Raw genomic sequence first — 19,205 nt, forward strand, 5'->3', positions numbered from 1 at the left:
TCTATAAAAGTTAAGATACTCAATGTGAGGACAAATTCCTTCCAGGGAGAAGCTGGAGACATGGGTTTACCTCTGGAGCAAACTGTAGGAGTATGAGGTAAGGGGAGAAGTGAAGTGGCCACATGCCTGTTCAGGCTTCCTGATGTTTGTTGTTTACTTCCTCCATCAGCTCCAAGACACAGGCTAATTAGAAGCTAAATCCTCAGGCAGCAGCCAGGAAAGTGTGCAGACTAATCTCTTCTAGGAAGAAACTTGGAATTAGGTATATTTGCATGTCTGCTCTACATTGGACTCTGGAAGTGCTCATGCGCAAGTTGAAAACTTTCTTTTTTCTCTTTTCTTAGGGAACTCACAAATACTGAACCATGTCTACTCCCAGAGCAAGGTTATTTAGGCGGGGACTATATAAGTTGGAGAGCTATGTGTGGCCCAAATCCATCAGTCCCCAGGAAGTTGGGATTTTGTAATTCATTTTCAATTGTATGATGCTATGCCCAGGCTGGGATTTGTGGTGTACGTGTCTTAACTTTTCCTACTCATTTTGATGTGGATATTTTTTTCAGTTGCCTAGTGTAAAGGAGTCTCTCAACCAGTTTCTGGATTTCTCTTAAAAAGAAGTGACCCATGTTTAAAAGTTTATTTGACACATCCATGGAAGAAAGGAAAGTCAGGAGTTTTCTATTCTGCATCTTTCTGAAGTTCAAGTCTGTCAACTTCTGTTAGAAGTTCTGACTTCTAACAGAAATGTGGATCTAGAAGCCAAGTGCATTTGTTCCATAGTTTTCAGGTTATCAGCAGTTTACCTTCTCAGAATTCCTTGAGTGTCCTATCCTTCAGGTGTAGCATCATTTTGCCCACTCTGGATGCTTGTTCCACTCCCACTAGGGGATCTCCTAGGATGGGAACAGAACAAGCAACAATGCTATTGGACTAGACACAACTCTTATCCTGTTTTCTTGCAAGTAGAGATGTGAGCTACTTTAGTAACTAACACTTTACTCTCTGGAGGTTCAAGGCAGTCAGGTGAGGACTCAAATTGTTCAAGTGGCCTTCTCTGTTGTACTAGCTCAAAACCAATTCTGCTTAAAGCACAAAAATCATTTTAACTCCTTTCTTTAAATGTGGCTTACAAATTGTGTATTTTTGCCCTTCAATCCTACACAACTTCATTACATCTTGATCCTGGGTATTTCTTTAGTCAACTTTTCCCCCCAAGCACCTTAACAGCTTCTCTGGGTCTGTTCAGTCTACTTAAAACTGGCAGCACAAGTTACCTGTTTCCTTTTCACTTCTGACAATCCCTTAGTTGCAACCATTGGTTAAAAAAAAAAAGTGAGAGAACACAGAAAGTTCATTCATTCACTGAATAATTGTAAGCATCTACCATGTTCCTGATCCCTGCCATATAGAGTCAATTAAACCATAAGTTTTAATAATTACAATTCAATTATAAATTCAGTAAGTGCTATAAGGAAGATGAAACAAGAGAAGGGATGGAAGGAAAGCTTTAAGTAAAAGGGAAATTATAGGACTGGGCAAAACTGAGTAATACAGCACTTGCCTGCCATGTTTGAGACCCTAGTTTCTGTCCCAACCACTGTCAAAAACAAGTATGTACATGGTTGTTGAAGAACTAGAGTTGGTATATTTGAAGAAATGAAAGAAAGTACAGCTAGAGAAGGGAGAAAAAGAAGAAAGAAGGTAGAAGGTGGAGTTCAAGTTAGCAGGGAAATCCAACAAGAAGTCAGTAGATGGTGACATTCTCAGTTGTTTTAAGTTGTGCTGGGAAAGAACAGAATATGAGAGGGGTCAGCAGGCTATTTCCATCAATTGAGGTGAGTACTGTTGGATACAAAGGAGGTAAGGACAATGGAAAAAAAAGTGCTCAGGTTTAGGAGGTATTTTTGGTTTTATTTTTGCAGTGGTGGGGACCAACCCAAAGCCTTCACACATGCTAGGCAAATGCTCTATCAATGAGCTACATCACCAGAATATTTGAGAGATTTCTAAGGTAGAATTTACAGGTCTTGATGACTTAATGGATGGTCTCTCAATTCATTCTGGCTATTACCAATTACCATAAACAGGGTAGCTGATGAACAACAGAAATTTATTCTGGTTCTGGAAGCTAGGGAGTACAAAATTATGAGGCTGGCAGATTCCATGTCTGTGAGGCCATTTCATAAATGGCCAGTCCTCACACTACAGAAGGTGCTACATAGTTCTCTGCATTTCTTTTATAAGAGCACTTATATGGGATCCATCTTCAAAATCGAATCACTTCCCAAAGTCCTGTGCCTCCTAATACTATCCCCTTGTGGGGTAATATTTCAACACATGTTTTTGAAGACACAAACATTCAAACTGTAGCAGGACAAAAGAAGCAAGAGGGTGTCTGTTTATAGCATGTGTAATCACGTAGGAAGGTACCACATATTGGAAGCAAACAGATCAGGGCTAAAGTACCAGTTCTATTTTGGGTCTATGTTTGGATTTCTCAAAGACACGCCAAGGATGATCTCTCCCAGGCACCTGCAACTCTACAAGGGATCAGTTAAGTTTGGCTGACATCAAATGAGGTATGAATGTTCACAGAATTGGCTAAGATAACTGGGGCAGCACATTTATGCAAGATTAATCAATTCTCCAGAAACAAGTTAGAATATAGCAGCAAGAAGCCTACACTGGTGGTATATTACTATAATTCTAGCTAATTGGGAGGTGAAGGGAAGAGGATCACTATACCCAGGAGTTCAAGACCAGCCTGGGAAACACAGCTAGACCCCTAAAACGCAAACAAAAAAAAATGGCTTCGGGTCACACCTAAAGTTCGAGACTGGCATTGGTTCTAGAAAGAATATACTGCACCTAGAACGATTTTGAGACGCATAAAACACCCCTTTCAACAAGCCAGAAACATTGGCTGGACAGTTCCACATCTCCCATATTGGGGTGGGGGCAACGCTAGAAGGTAAGCCAGGGCTCCTTCTCCATCCAGTGCCTGGAATCACAGGATGGAGACTCACGTTGTCTCCCACCGCTGCCGGCTCCCGCGAGTGCAATGGAGAGTCCTGAGGGGCCTCTCGGCAAACACTCGCATCCCCACTGCCCAGTTTCTATGGAGACCCGTGGTGTTCTGTGGATTTAGAACATAAGCCTACTTAAACTCCGCTTCGGGATGCCGGTCGCTGAACACCCAAGTGCGCAGGCGCTGACGGAAGCGGGCACCGGAAGTGACCGATACTTCCGGCTTCCGGCCAGCAGCCACCTTGGAAAACCCCAACTGGTTAGCATTTCCGGCAACCTGTAAGGTAGTGGCCAAGCGGAAACCCAGGGTCTCCCCCGCGCCATACGAAGCCTTCTGTGAGAACTACTCACCGCTTTCCTACCCCCGACTCCCGGCACTGGGTGGCATCCCGTGATGGACAGCTGCTGCCCGGTAGAGCTGGAGGTACCTGGCCCTGTACTGCTGCTATGCAGCATGACTGGAAGGCGAGTGGATATCTAGAGCTGTCTTCCTGGAATAGCGCTGGAACTTTGTGTCGAATTCCGGGGAGCAAACGACTTTACTTACTTTATTAGATGGCACAAAGTCATTCATTCAACCCCTTCAAACCACAATCCAATGAGCTTCAAAAATCATTATTACCATTTAAAATCACTGGAGTACCAAAAAAAATTTTTCACTTCCTTGCCATCCTCATTAAAAAAAAAACCAAAACATTTATTAGATAACAAATTGCACATCAGATACACATCACCACTGCTGAGATATTGCAATCTAGAGCTAAGACCAATGAGAATGCACCAAAACAGTAAAATTGAAACATTAAACAAACAGTAAAGTGCATACAGCAAACATACTCTGAGGTATCCAAAGGAACTAAAGATTACAGCATATTCTTAGGTTTATATATGATATACGTTGTATCCTTCTCTTTCCTAGATTATTCATGCAGGGAGGGTTATTAATTTTAAAATAAAAACACCTGAATTCAGATGGGCCTTTGAAACATGGATAATGGCCATCAATAGCTCTCCTAATCGACAAGACAAATACAGATAAATATACACATTTCTAATAAAAGATCATTTACTTTTTAAACAGATGGTCCAAGAAAGAAGCACTTCCTACTAAGGTCCCACAGCAATAATGACATTAATGAACATTCAACATGGACTTTTTATTCAGATAAACTACAACCTGCTATGTCTCCCCTTGAACACATACACAGTAAATTGCAGCTTATTTTGAGCAAGAGCTGCAGTTTCACATTGTATTACATCTTCTGTTGCAGTCACCTGAATACTGCCACTTAATTATATGGAATCTCAGGAATCAAAGACTCAAAATTGGCATTTACTAAGAAATGTCATTTGTTCTTAGTTTTAACACCCTGAATAATTGGGTTAGTCATTTTCAGTGTTACATAGGGGAATGTGAAGAGACTATATTACTTGTATCAAAACAACTCTAAATGAAACTATTTTTAGCTCAGCTGCTTTAAGAAAAACACCACAATTTCACAATTTCTTCAATTATATAACATGTAAACTGTTCGCATATGAATTCCATTAGGAAAATGTTATTTTCATCAATGATGACTGTTTAACAGAACTTGATATTCCAGCCATCGTGCTAAGGAACTGTAGAATATACATTTTCATACTGCATCAATGACCAAACCAAGGAATTTGTTCAAAACCACCTTCCACGTACTACTTTCCATCCAACTGCTCCTCAAAGAGGCCTTTATGTCTACTCATGAGATTTCCCAGCAATAATTCCAGTTTAGTAAGGATTGTACTTTTATACTATTTAAATAGAGTAAGACCATTCTTATATGCCAATCAAAAGACTACATATAGTTTTGCTGATAGGTATACAATCAATTTTAATGTAAAAAGAAATTCTGTTTGTATATTTATAACATCTCTGCTTTATAACCACACTATTTAATATTTTGCAGCAATATTTATCTGTATAACAATACCTAAGGATCTAGGTTATGAAGTGTCTTGGTTAAAATTCTAACCATTTTTATATGTATTTGTCTTTTGAGATGGAGAGGAAGTGTTGTGATTTTTTTGGAAACTAAAACCTTATAGAACTTGAAATCTCAAATCTGATTGTAGGGATGGGAATTAACACTAGAAGTCCCAGAGAGTCTTCTGTTGCTTTATGAGCATACTTGAAATTCAGGCTTTGGATAAAGTGCAAAGAGAATGAAGGAGTTCCAAGATGCAAGTACACAGGGTGGTCTTCATAATGACCATCGTCCCTCCATACCTCAGACTCCCTGGTTGCTTGCACTGCTAATACTTGCAAAACATAACAAAGTGTCACAGAATATAAAGCGTTTAGAATTAGAAGACACCCAAATTTTTTGGGGGGTGGGTTCCAGGGATTGAACTCAGAGGCACTCAACCACTGAGCCACATCCCCAGCCCTATTTTGTATTTTACTTAGAGACAGATTCTTGTTGAGTTGCTTAGCACCTTGCTTTTGCTGAGGCTGGCTTTGAACTTGCAATCCTCCTGGCAAGCCTCCCCAGCTGCTGGGATTATAGGTATGCACCATCGCGCCTGGCAGAAGATACCCAAATTTAAATGGCAACCTCACTACAGTGTAATGTTTTGTGTGCTTGGCAAAGTACTGACTTTAACACTCTAGGAGCTTCAGTTTCTCATTTATGAAACAAAGACAGTCCTTTCTCTGTCACATATTTATTCCTAAGATTAAATTAGATAACATACCTAAAGTATTTAGCATACTCAAAAAGTTATGATTATTCATAACAAGTCAGGGAATGTGCTTCAATAGGGATTTGAAGGCAAATCCCCTTAAAGTGGGTATCAAATACCCACTGGAATTAAGTCTAACCTCCAGAAGAGGGGTGTAGTAAGACTGCTAAAACTCCTACCAAATATTTGAGTCAAAAATGCCAAGACTTTCCCTTGACTTCAGATCTGAGAATGGGAACTCCATAGATACAAGTTGCCATCAAAATATCAACAAGTCCCATTCATTTGGGAATTTTAATGCAGGGGGAGGATATTCTAAACTCCTCTAGAAATTCACATGTAAAACAATTATCTCCATACAAACATTACATTCAAATATTTATAACAAAAAGTACAAAACAGATATAAAGTGATTCGCTTTTCTAGATATTATATGTGCAAAACTGGCAATAAATAAATTTTCCTCTTTCTAAAACTTACTTAGAAACCACATAAACAAAATTTTAAAAGAAATATAACAATAACCTTCATTTTCATGAAAACTGAATTTTTAAAAAAAGGTACTTTGTTTCTCTGGCTCATACAAATGGAATGTGAACAGTAACTAAGTTCAAATTCTGGCTTCATTCACTAACTATGTGACACTGATGATGTTTCCTTATTTAAAAACTTGAAATAATACTGCTGAAATCAAGGTTGTGGTGAAAATCAGATATTAAGTGGAATGTGTATAAAGTGCTTGGCACAGTGCCTGGCACAAAACAGTAACTGTTTCCACCATACAGATACTGAAAAACCCAAGCATTAATGTAAACTTGTGTTTACATGGTGTTTTTTCTGTGGGTTCGCTTATGAGTAATGAGATGCATATTCACTTTAAAACTCTTCCCACACACGGTACATTTGAAAGGTTCCTCTCTTGTGTGGCTCTTCTGGTGGCATGCAAGTTCTGAATCCAAAGCAAAACTTTTTGCACATGTTTTACATTTATGGGGCTTTTCCACTATATGAGTGTTTTGATGAGAAACAAGCTCAGAGAAACAAGGAAAGGTCAGGTCACAGTCAGGACATTGTAAGGGTTTGAACCTGGAAAATGAAAAAAAATTTTCATCATCAATATGGCATTTGTGAGAGACCTCCTTGTGTTCCTTCTCAGGGAGGTCAGTGTATAGGGGCTGCCTAAAGCTCTTCACTCGCTGGGTGTACTGGTATGGGGTGGTTGATGTGTGTGTTTTCTCATGCAAAGCCAGATTTGTTTTCTGATCAAAATATTTACTACCATTAGAATTTTCATATGCTTTTTCAACAGTATGGCTTTTCTGATGCTGTGCCAATCCTGGGAGCCACATAAAACCTTTCCCGCATGTGTCACATGTGTATGGTTTTTCCTTTATGTGGCTATTCATGTGCCGGGACAGATGTGACTGCTGGCGGAAGCTGGCACCACACTTGGTACACTTATAAGGCTTCTCACCAGTGTGGATTCTCCTGTGTGTCCTCAAGTTGGCTCTATGATTAAAGATTTTCCCACAGTCACCACATTTGTATTTGTTCTCTGCTGAATGAATTTTCTGATGTAAAACAAGGTATGAATTATCACTGAAGCTTTGGTCACATTCAGGGCACTTGAACACATTTTTGGCTTCTTCCCAGGGAAATTCAAGAATTTCAGAAAGTGCTCTGACTCCTAAACATTGAGACAATTCTACTAATGGGGTGTGGTTGTCAATGGTAACTAAAAGGCTTATCATCTCTTTCTTGCAAGTGGAAGTTCCATCTGAGAATTTCCTTTCAGGGACTCCAACTCCATCCTCAGAGGACTTTTCTGGGTAATAGACAAGGGGTGCAGCAATGGAGTACTTTTCTAAGGAAAGTTCTTCAAGTTCCATAGACTCTTGGCTTAATTGCTGATTAATCTCAGTCTTCCCTTCCCCTCCTGTTGATTAAAAAAAGCAAAACACGAAGAACACCTTCATATGATACTAGGGAAAGCAGCAGTTAAGAAGCAGTTACACAGAGGTCCAGGAAACTGCAAATGGATTACCTTATAACCTAGACACTGACACATAAATAAAATCAGAAACCAAGAGGCTTTCCTGGCTTCCTCAAAGATCCAGGTCCAGGTGAACCTGTAAGGGGAAGGAGCAGAGAATGGCTCTAACTAAGTCAAAGTCGAGTGGGATAGGTACAAAGGACAATCTTGGTATGCACTGTCTAGAGATATAGATGTGTCTATTTAAAACTCAAGAGCTTTTCATCATTTAAGCTAACTCAAGTGACAGCTGAGCAATGAAAACTGGAGTAAGATTGGGGTTTATATTTATCAAAAAAGAGGGCAAGTATTTTTCTACTATAACAGAGAAACAGGTTACTAAAAGTAGTTTCATTTCACTAGGAGAAGTCTCTAAAACTTCTGTGCCCTGAGGAACCATGGAAGTAGGGCTGCTGTGTGTACAGCAGGTCAATGATGGCCAGTCTTACCTCAAGGATGGCTGACAAAACTTGGGCCTGCCAGAAAGAGTTCCTTTTGAATATTTTTGCAAATATAACCAGCTCTCACATAGTTATGGTTCTGTATATAAAGATTCAACCAACTACAGATTGAAAATATTCTAAACAAAAACTTCATCAATACTAAACATGTACATTTTTTGTCATTATTCCCAAAACAACATGGTGTAACATCTATTTATATTATACTTACTTTGGGTTAGGTATTATTAAAATCTAGATGTGATTTAAAGCACATGGAAGATGTGCATGGATCATATGGAAATACTACGATATTTTATATAAGGGACTTGAGCATCTGCTGATTTTGGTACCCTTGAGTGGAGGGCAGTGTCCTGGAACCAGTCTCCTGCAGAGACAAGTATATTCTTCATTTATAAAGCTAATATATTAATACAAAAAGGACTCTTCCTTCCAAAGAACTAAAGTCCTATGACTGTTCCAAGTCACTGACTATAAAGGGTTTCTGGTCTATAGTAGAGTTCATGGGAATCCAAACAGTACCCACCAGTTTTTCTGATTTTTCTGAGTTCACTCTGGGATACCAGGGTCACTAGGATTTGAGAGCAAAATAATAAAGAAGGAGCAACTTCTTAGAGAACTTAAGCATCTACAAAAGGTTCCTTAAAAACTTTTGCTGAGTATTCATCTCCATATACATGGAAAAACTATCCAAGGCCATGGAAAGAACCACCAAAAAGGAAAACATAGAACAGTACACAAAGTTCACACAATACTTCATACTCCCACCAGCCAAAGTGGAAAGACCCACTAGCACACAGGACATCAAGCAGTCTCCTAAGGAAAATAACTGCCTCACAAGTATGACCAATCATCTCTAGCCTAAAGGTTGATCTGAATCCACACAAACAAAGCAAAAAAAAAAAAATGCAATCTTGAAAGAAACAAATTGACCCCAAGTAACTTAACTGCATCCCACCACATAATCCAAAAATATTTTTATACAACAAAATCAAGCAACCAACAAAATAAAATTTACAATGCCCAAAATCCAATCAAAACTTACCAGGCATGTAAAGAAACAGAAAAATATGATCCATAACAAGGAAAAAAACTATCACTAGAAACAGACCCAGAAGTGACAAAGATAAAAAAAACTAGCAGAAAAAAATACTAAAATAGCTATTATAAACATACTCCATATGTTCAAGAAGGTAAGGAAAAACACAGACATGATAATGAGAGAAATGGAAGATATAAAACGTAAGTTCTGGGATAGTTTAGACACTCAACCCAGTTCAGAGGTAAAATATACTCACGCATAGGAATACTGCAAAGATCCCCCTTGGATGAGAAAGGCATAGCACCCCCTTAAGAGCAAATCACTTTTCCATCTTTAGCAAATGACAATAATTTATAGTAATGGGGTTTCCCAAGTGCAACTGTAAATTGACTGCAACAAATATTAGGGAAGATTACCAGGAATTGCCATGTGTTGTGTGAAACCACAGGTACTATACTAGACTGGATGTCTGTCTCTCAAAAATCATCCTACACTTTGAAACTTGTTCCTTCATGCAAGTTTTCACCACATCTGTATAAATCATTCAGCAACAGGTCCTGCACCACCATATCAACATGTGGACAAGAAATGAAATCCTCATCCTAGAATTAACAAAAGTCCGAAAATGCAGGAAAAACAATTGCCTTACCCATCAAAGCCACATCTTCGAAACACTCCTGTTTGATTTCTTTTTTGATTTTCTGGGCAGGGTGCAGGCTCACACATTCCTCTTGACAAAAATACACAGCTAGGTCGTCATACAGGGTTGATCCCTGAAACAACATGAGAACCCATCTCAATACAAGAGTGTAGTGGGTCAGCCCCTCAGTCTAGGGAGGTAGAGAATAGCTAAAATCATCAGATGCAAGGGGTAAAAGGGTTTGGCCTAAAAGGTTTCCCAGTGCTAGGATGGGATATAAACAGGGTCTAGGAGTGGGGTTGGAGTTAGGAAGGAGAGAGTAAATATGGACATAAATTTTGAGGCAGTGACTTAAGGGTCAAGAAAGTATGTTGTGAGAATGATGGAGTCTCCCCTTCATTTAGAATGGATACTGTAAGAGAAAGAAGATTGGCCAACCAAGGAAGACTCACGAGAGAGGTTTTAAAATTCTCCCAATATCCTTTCCTTTGCTGGTCTCTCTCTTCCTTCCCCATGGCACTCATTGCTCAGCTCCTTCCATCACTACATCCAGGCCCACTACTCCTCCTCTACGTTTACAGAATTTTGCTGTGATTAGGAATCAGCTGGGCATTATCATTATTGAACGAGTATGGAGTGAAGCCTAGAAATTTGCCATTTCCAGAGGCATTCCAGAAAGACACTGACAAACGGCTACAAACCCCTCCCAAAGGCTCTGCTCCCTAGCTGGTGGTTCTGAAAAGAATTTGGTAAACCACTTCTCATCTGTGACCGGTCTAGGAACGAAGGGCGAAGGGCTATTCGAGAATCGGGCATCCTCCCATCACTACAGGTGTACCTAGCCTTTCTCCGAGGAGGTCAGGCGGAGGCCGGAAAATAACCACTGAACTTGGATGGGAAAAAGGTAGCTCGTCTCACCTGGGCGTCGGATGACGCGAGTGCAGACGCCATCTGCAGAGTGGGGGGCACCTCCTGCAATCGCTTCGGGGACGTCAGACAAAGCTTCGAATAGAAACAAAGGTCCCTGGAGGGGCCCACTCGGCGGCCAAGCTCCTCGTGCCCGCAGCCTCCCTCAAGCTCCCTTGAAAACCAGGGCCGACTACTCCTCTCCCGGGTGCAGCCTAGAAACGGGCCCACTCAGCTCCGGAGCAGAGAGGCTCGCCCTACCCCGGCCGAAGCAGCAGGAAGCCACGCCCAATCGAGACGCGACGACCAAAGACTGTGCCCCCGCAAAACTCCCACGCTCCCATGCTCCCCCACGCAGGCGCCGAAGGGAGCCTTTGGAAGCTGCGCGCTGCAGCACCTCCCCTCCCCTCCATCCCGCGCTGTGATTGACCAGTATTTTCCGAGGGGGCGGATCCTCTTCTGAGTAGACCAATCGAGCAGCTAAACTGAGGCCAGGAAGAGTGGGGCAAGTGGGAGACATAGATACTCCTGCGTTTCTACCAGTAGGTATTTCCGGTTCCGCTGGTGGGGTCTCCCCGGTGAGCTCCAGGCCTGCTGACCCTGAGAGATGTGATGTTTCCTAGAAGGAAAGAGCGAACACAGGAAGACTCCGAGACTCGAAAGACAGTCGGTAATGAGATCTGGGAGCGGCCAGCAGGGCCTTGTGTGCCTCAAGTGCGGGTCTGGCCGGGGCCAGGGAATGCGGCCAGGGGCCGGCCTAGTCGCAGTTGGAGCAGTGTGCGGTCTTCGGTTGGTTATGGGGCCATGGGATGTAGAGGGGTCTTCCTGGCTCACAAGGTTCAGTTCAGGGTAGGCCAGGTCGCTGGTCCCCACTGCACTGTAACCTGCAGCTGTAGCCCAACCAAGTGACTCAAAGCCACGGTGGACCTTAGGCAGGAGTAGAGCCTCTGGTTTTCTGCACAGGATATCGATCCACTCCTCATACCTCCCATTCAACCCTTTCCAGTGCCAGACGTGTCCCATATGATTGACACTGGGTGCTGTGGTTAGAAACTTAAGTTAGAAAATCGAGCCCTTTCCCAAACTCTGCCAATGATTGCTTCATTCATCTCGACCAATTTGTAACTTGGCTTTCCTTAGCTTTTTAAAAATTTTACTCTTTGCTCTGAACAAAGAGCTAAGAATGTCTGTTATCAATAACTTAGAGGGCAATTTTAAAAGTAAGATAATGTAAGTAAAAGGAATTGTAAGTTTATGAAGGTGTTTCAGGGGACAAAAAAAAAAAAAAAAAAAGAAAGGAAAGAAAAAAACAAGAATGATAGGTACCATAAAAATTCTAAGTGAATCTTAGCACAATGTCTTATTCTAGTACCAGATTACTTAGGGAATGATTGCATACTCATTAAAACAATATCACAAGAGTTGACAAGTAGCAGGATTTAGTGGAATATCAAATAGGATAATTTCAGCTGCAAGTAACAGAAAGCCCAACAAAATGATGTTCAAAGATAGGACAGTTGATTAATTTACTGGCTCAGTGACAGCATCAAAGTCCCAATGCCTCCATATTTCTTCTCTGTCATTCTTAGCCTGTTAGTGAAAGTGACAATGCAACCCAGATAATGTACACAGACATGTATTGTGAAATGTACTCATCATAAGCCAGTAATTTTCAAGGTAAAAAGACCATCATAATTTGGTTTAGTATATCAGCTTCATGCCCTGGCATCAGAAGCAGGACCCAGACTTCCCTGACCATCTACCTGTACAAAATCAGGGCTCTATTAGAAAACAAAAGGAAGTAGGACAGATAGCTAATAGTTAACATATTACTAATGACATCTATTGACAGCTAGGAAAAAAATTTTGTGGAAATGGGTCACAAAAGGGTAGCTGAGGGCCCCAGGAGAAGGAGAAGGGTGCTTCAAGGACAGATGGAGGAATAAGAACAAACTCCCCTATAACATAGATCAGTCGAAAGCATATATGAAGAAGAGCAGACAGCCTGATATATGGAGGACTAAACTACAGGTATCTTCATTATGTAGTCATCTTTCTCCTCTTCACTTATGCTTAATGCTTTTTTTTCAGGGATGCCTTATTTGGGGGCTCAGAATCTTCTAATCTGGATCTGCAGCTGTGTATATTATCTGGATTGCATTGTCACTTTCACTAATAGGCTAAGAATGACAGAGAAGGGTCTGGGGATGTGGCTCAAGTGGTAGCACGTTTGCCTGGCATGCGAGAGGCACTGGGTTCGATCCTCAGCACCACATAAAAATAAAAAATAAAGATATTGTGTCCACCTAAAACTAAAAAATAAATATAAAAAAAGAATGACAGGGAAGAAATATGGAAGCATTAGGACCTTGATGCTGTCACTGAGTCACTAAATTAACAGTAAGCTTGGATGTCTTTTGCCTTTGAACCCTATTCCCATTATTACAGAGAGATAAGCACAGTTTCTGATGACTAGATTTGAATCTTATAATATTAACTTGTTATATAAGAAGAAAAAGAGTTATTCCTGAAATGGGAGAAGAAACAAAATCTTCCCTAACCCTTCTAGCAGCAAACTACCAAAACTATAAATAAGTGGACAAATAAAGAGGAAACATGAAAGTTTGATGAGATAAAAAGCCTAAACTACATTAAGATTGAAAGAATAAGACTGAATTATATACCTAACTCAATTTTTTTAAAATGGGAAATATTTGATTTTATATATATTATATGCTCAAGTGATGTATTTTAACCGTTAAAATTAAAAATCCACAACCTCATTTTAGAAGAGTCTTCATTTCCACCTTTAATATACCAAGAATAATAATAATAGTCTCTATGTATTGAAATGCTTTTGGTAGATGAACACCAGCTTTCTCTCATAAGATCACATTTTTTTTCATTAAAAATAACTTTTGCTGGGCACTTTGGTGCACATCTGTAATCCCAGCAGCTCAGGAAGCTGAGGCAGGAGGATTTCAAATTCAAAGCCAACCTCAGCAATTTAATGAGGCCCTATGCAACTTAGTGAGACCCTTTCTCAAAATCAAAAATTAAAAGGGTTGGGATGTAGCTCAGTGGTTAAGCACCCATGGGTTCAATCCCCAGTATCCCCCAAATTTTTTATTATTATAAAAGCAGTACGTGTGTGTTTTAGAAAGTTTGAAAATAGAAATAAGCAAAAACATTGTCAAAGCACCACATTCCTATCACGAAGAGATTACTGCTGTACATATTTTTATTTGATGAATTTCAAAATAATTTCCAGAATTAATTGCTCATTAGATTTGATATGGTTTCCATTCAGAGATAATACTGCTCTTTAGGGCCCACTATCTAAAATTAAGTACGTCTCTGGTTCTTAGGATATGTCTATTACTCATCAGAAATTGGCACAAGGCCTTCTCATGATGCACCAAAGGAGTATATGTAAACAAGATTATCTTCCTCACAACTTTAGAGAGGCTCTTCTCACAGGTGTCCAGAATACCCAACTGAACAGTAAAGAAAACATGTATTCTTGACTCCCAGTCTCTTATGGGAATGATGGCTGCACCTCATGCTTGCAAGTTTTACTTTTACCAAAAACAAGAAGCTTTCATGATTTCGAAACTAGGATTACCTCTAACTGGATAGGAATCTCTTCATCAGAGATGTGGTGCTATAAAATGTACCTCCAACATGTTAATGTCATTATTATAAATTAACTTTGCTGTGTCAATTCCAGCCAAATTGTTTTTCAGTTACTGAAGCCAGAGAAACTTCCATTTACAGATTCTAGACCTGCTGATACTGATTAATTTTTTTGACACAGTACCTTTATTTATTTATTTATTTGTTCGTTTGTTGGTTGTAGGTAGACACAATACCTTTATTTTATTTATTTATTTTTATGTGGTGCTGAGGATCAAACCCAGGGCCTCACACGTGCAAGGCGAGCACTCTGCCACTGAGCCACAACCCTAGCCCCCCTTTATTATTACTTTTATGTGTTGCTGAGTATTGAACCCATGCCTCACATGTGCTAGGCAAGCACTCTACCACTGAGCTACAGCCTGAGCTCCTGATTAAATTCTTGTTAAATAGAAGCTTCAAACAAAGACTCCTGGAGGATAATGGGACCCACAGAGAATGCAGGTTAGACACAATGAGGACAGAAAAGAAATGACAGGATGGGTAGTCGGTTAGAGACTACATGTTTAAGTTATTGCCCCCCCCCAAAGGGTTCATCAAATTAAGACTTCTGAGATCCACTAGCCTAGGAGTTACAGAGATGGGATGGCCAGGAGTAAAATGATGGCCTTGCCTCTGATGGCTGGGCATAGTGGTGCATGCCTTTAATTCCAGTGACTGGTGACTGGGGAGGCTGAGGCTGGAGGATCACAAGTTCAAGGACAGCCTGGGCAGAGTAGTGGGACCCTAACTCAAAAAAGGGCTGTGGATGTTGCTCAATGGTACAATGCTCCTGGGTTCAATCCTCAGTACCCTGCCTCCCCCATATACACACACGAAGAAGACTTTTTAAAATTATATTATTGTATTTTAATACCTTTTTTTATTTTTATGTGGTGCTGTGGATCCAACCCAGTACTCTACCACTGAGGTACAACCACAGCCCCCAAAAGATTGTTTTTTACCTTGAAGGATGAGGCATGGATCCAGACTTAGTAGGGAAAAGAGTTTCAGGAAAGGACTCAAAGCCTTCTCTGTCCTGTTTGGAATGTTGCCATTGTATTCAGAGGAAACTTATGTGAAATCCATTTTGACCTGTCAATAAATACTTTTAAAAGTATTACTACTGAATGATTCAGGGGGGTATAGTAAAATAAAGGCTTTCACTTAATTCATAGGAGGGTAAATGAGTATATTCTTTTTTTAAGTGAAATAGAGTATTCCAGTCACTCTAACTGTATGCAAATAAATATTTAGTTTAAGCAATAGTCCCTTGTGAGTCTAATTAGTAAGCCCAGTTTTAGAGTACACTGACAGATAAATGGAGAAGCAGACCTTCTGAGACAGGAACTATGTAGCCGCATGGTCCTTTTCTTTCTCTGTTTTGGTTGTAATTGCAAGTAGTCTCATCCTTGATTATCCATCTTATACACATGCATTATTTCACACCAAGGGAGAATTTCCAGATATTTTGGAAACCCCAAATATTTTTTTCTTGTTTGTCCTGGTTTTGATCTATGCGGATACTAATAAAACCCTTAGAACCATCCACTCTATTTCATGCCAATCTCATGTAATCTTTCCACTTTCCTGGGAGTGCCCCAAGGATGGTCAAGAGCCCTTTCAAGCAGAACAAGTACTGATTAACAAGCTGCAGAGCTTGCCATGAAGTGACTTATTTTGTTTTTTCTCCTGGACACTAGGAAAGAGATCTTCCTGTAAAGGCTGCTTTTGCAACCTTGTGAACTTTCCTCCTAGGTAAGTCAGGAAAGTTATGGTTCGTGGCTTTAGTGAAGAACCGGTCCTTTCTAATAAAGAATCCATTTGTTTCTTGATTTTCATCCTTCGTGGTGGGCACTTAGAGCTGCCACTTTGGAGAGGAGCTTCATTCATCCTGTGTACCGTAAAGGCCTTAGGTGAGTATTTCATTGTAAGATGGGGACAATACCTATCTTTCAGAGTTGTTGAGGAAGGAAAAGAGAACTTACCAGAAGGACTATAACAGTGTGTAGCACATAGCAGACACAGTAAATCTATATTTACTCATTCCATTCTAGATATTGCACAGTTGTTTGCAATCATCTGCATTGAAATCCTGATCAAACTATCAGTTAATCACACAAGGCAGAGTGTTTCCTGGTCACCATTTGAATATCCACAATGCCTGGCCTTCTTTAAGTGAAGAAAAAAGAGAATTTAATTTCAAAGTTTGGCCCTCATCTCATATTTGCTTTTTATTTATGAAAATATAGTGCTTGTCCATGTAAATATCTCTGAAAGAATGCCAGGAACCTGATAACCTTAGTTCCCTGGAGAACTCTGGTACTCAGAAACAGGAAAATATTTCTCACCTTGAATCCTTTTGTCCTTTTAAAAAATTTACCATAGGCATGTATTACCTCAAAAAAGTGTTTAATGTCAGAAAATCTCCCCAAGTTAAACCAAACTAAAAATATCTTGTTAGACACATTTGTAAAAATGTATTATGTAAAGGTGAAATATACTTTATAAAAATTGAAAAAAATGATCAAACAGACTAAGAAATACACATGAAAACAATGACATCTTTGTAATTTCAATTGCAGAGAGGTAAAGAATAGTATCCCAGGGCAAGGGAGGGAGAAGGGGAGGTTCACCCAATTGGACAGGGCAGAGTGCCAGGAAAGGAGGAGGAAAGGGAATGGGAAAGACAATAGAATGAATGGGACATAACTTTCCTGTGTTCACATATGAATACATGACCAGTGTAACTCCACATCATGTACAAGATGGAATAAGTTACTTACTTACACAAAAATGGAAACTTATACTCCTTGTATATACAATATGTCAAAATACATTCTACTGTCATGTATAACTAAAAAAAATCAATTTAAAAAATTTTAATACAGTGCAAAAAATAAAAAAGAATAGTTTCCCATGTTGGCAGGGGTGTGGACTGTTTGTCTTGGTGTAGCAAGTGTAGAGTCTTCTTGCTCTTGGTATGACAACACATTAGTAAAAACCTTTCTGGCAGGCATTCTGTGATTTGTTTCCAAAGTTAAAATGTGGTTAATTAAAACCATTTTAACCAACATTCTAGGAATTTTTCCTACAGAAGTACAGATGGTCCCCAACTTACTATGGTTCAGCTTAATGATTTTCCAGCTTTACAATGATGCAAAAGCAATACACGTTCGGTGGAAACCACTCTTCAAATCTTGATCTTTTCCCAGGATAGCAATATGTGGTACAATACTCTCAAGATGGTGGGAGGGACTAGGGAAGAATAGAAGTTCATTGGATTAGACAAAGGGGAAGGAAGGGAAGGAAGGATGGGAATAGGAAAAAGAATGAATTGGACATAATTTTCCTATGTTCATATATGAATGCAAGACCAGTGAAATTCTACATCATGTACAACCACAAGAATGGGAGCTCAATTAGAATAAGTTATATTCCATGTATGTATAATATGTCAAGATGCACTCTACTGTCACGTATATCTAAAAAGAACAAATTTTAAAAGTTGAGGAAAAAAAGATGTTAGGCAATGAAAGCTGTCACAAGCCACAGCGCCCAGTCAGTCATGTGATCAGGAGAATTAGCAACCAATGTGCTACAAGTATTCAATATTGCCAGCATTTTTGTGGACATAGGTATTCAATAAATTACATGAGATAGTCAATATTATAAATAGGTTTTGTGTTAGAAGATCTTACCAAACTATGGACTAATGTAACTGTTCTGAGCATATTTAAGGTAGGCTAGGCTAAACTACGATGTTCAGTGGATAAGAAGTGTTAAATGCAGTTTTGACTTAATATTTTCAACTTATGGGGCTGGGGATATAGCTCAGTTAGTAGAGTGCTTGCCTAGCATACACAAGGCCCTGGGTTCTAATCCCCAGCACCATATTAAAAAAATATATATCTGAACAGATCTCTCTCTCTCTCTCTCTCTCTCTCTCTCTCTCTCTCTCTCCCCCTCTCCCCCCCCTCTCCCTCCTCCCCTTGCTTTCCCTCTCTCCTTCATGCAATGCCTCAGTCTCTTTCCTCCACCACCACATTCTTCCACCATGATGTTCTGCCTCACCTTGAGCCCTGAGGAATGGAGCCAGCCTTCTATGGACTGAGACCTCTGAAACCATGAGCCCTCAACTTATGGTGGATTTTTTTCAGGACATAATCCCATTGTGAGTTGAAAACATCTGTAATCAAAAAGTGTACAGGTGGGGCTGGGGTTGTGGGTCAGTGGTAGAGCACTTGCCTAGCATGTGTGAGGCACTGGGTTCAATCCTCAGCACCACATAAAAATAAGTAAATAAAAGTAATTGTGTCCATCTACAACAACAACAAAAAAAAAGTGTTCAGGTGTGTGTACATGTTTGTGAACTGCAGTATTGTTTACCACCTGAATGTCCAGGTGTTGGTGGGGACTGGATTGCCAGTCCTTGCTGTCCTCCCTCCCCAGCTATAGGTCATCTTACTGACCACTCTTTCCAAATAGAGCAAGGGGTCATAGGTGGGTCGTATCCAGAGAAGGGAGGCTTTGGGATCACCCAGGCTTGGAATAAGAGCAAAACTGGACTTTGTTCCTATATGGGCCAGATAAGTGTATCAGGGCCATGAAAAACGGTGGGTGAACATTAAAGTACCTCATTTTCTAGAGATTCTGGTCTTGGAGTGTCTTCAGAAGGGAAGGGCAGAGCTTGTCCATGCAGAT

At 40.1% G+C, this 19,205-nt stretch overlaps 1 protein-coding gene and 1 long non-coding RNA gene across 5 annotated transcripts in view; one reads left to right on the forward strand and one right to left on the reverse strand.

Annotated features, from left to right (window-relative positions):
• The window catches only part of Znf597 (zinc finger protein 597), a 47,013-nt gene extending 35,831 nt beyond the window's left edge, over positions 1 to 11,182 (reverse strand). For 2 of the 3 annotated variants that reach the window (XR_009226805.1, XR_009226804.1), the window contains exons 1-2: positions 10,839 to 10,852; positions 9,930 to 10,053 (exon numbers count right to left, since the gene is read on the reverse strand). Coding sequence is in view for 1 of the 3 variants with exons in the window: in XM_046443831.2 (XP_046299787.1) it covers positions 6,567 to 7,681; positions 9,930 to 10,053; positions 10,839 to 10,871 (1,272 nt within the window). In the remaining 2 variants the exon portion in view is untranslated. Of the gene's footprint in view, positions 1 to 3,703; positions 7,682 to 9,929; positions 10,054 to 10,838 lie in introns of those variants that run through there. The other variant, XM_046443831.2, reaches the window with a different exon arrangement.
• LOC124092376 (uncharacterized) lies at positions 11,075 to 19,150 on the forward strand. 2 transcript variants are annotated; one of them, XR_006851578.2, is made up of 3 exons: positions 11,294 to 11,496; positions 16,260 to 16,417; positions 18,528 to 19,150. It is a non-coding gene; the product is annotated as an uncharacterized LOC124092376 (long non-coding RNA). The 2 variants fall into 2 exon arrangements; XR_009226810.1 differs by having other exon boundaries at positions 11,075 to 16,417.
• The last annotated feature ends 55 nt before the right edge of the window (positions 19,151 to 19,205 follow it).

This window comes from Marmota monax, unplaced genomic scaffold (genome assembly GCF_021218885.2).
Source record: "Marmota monax isolate L192 unplaced genomic scaffold, Marmota_monax_Labrador192_F-V1.1 WCK01_AAM20220418_F8-fsc00035, whole genome shotgun sequence".
NCBI lineage: Eukaryota > Metazoa > Chordata > Mammalia > Rodentia > Sciuridae > Marmota > Marmota monax.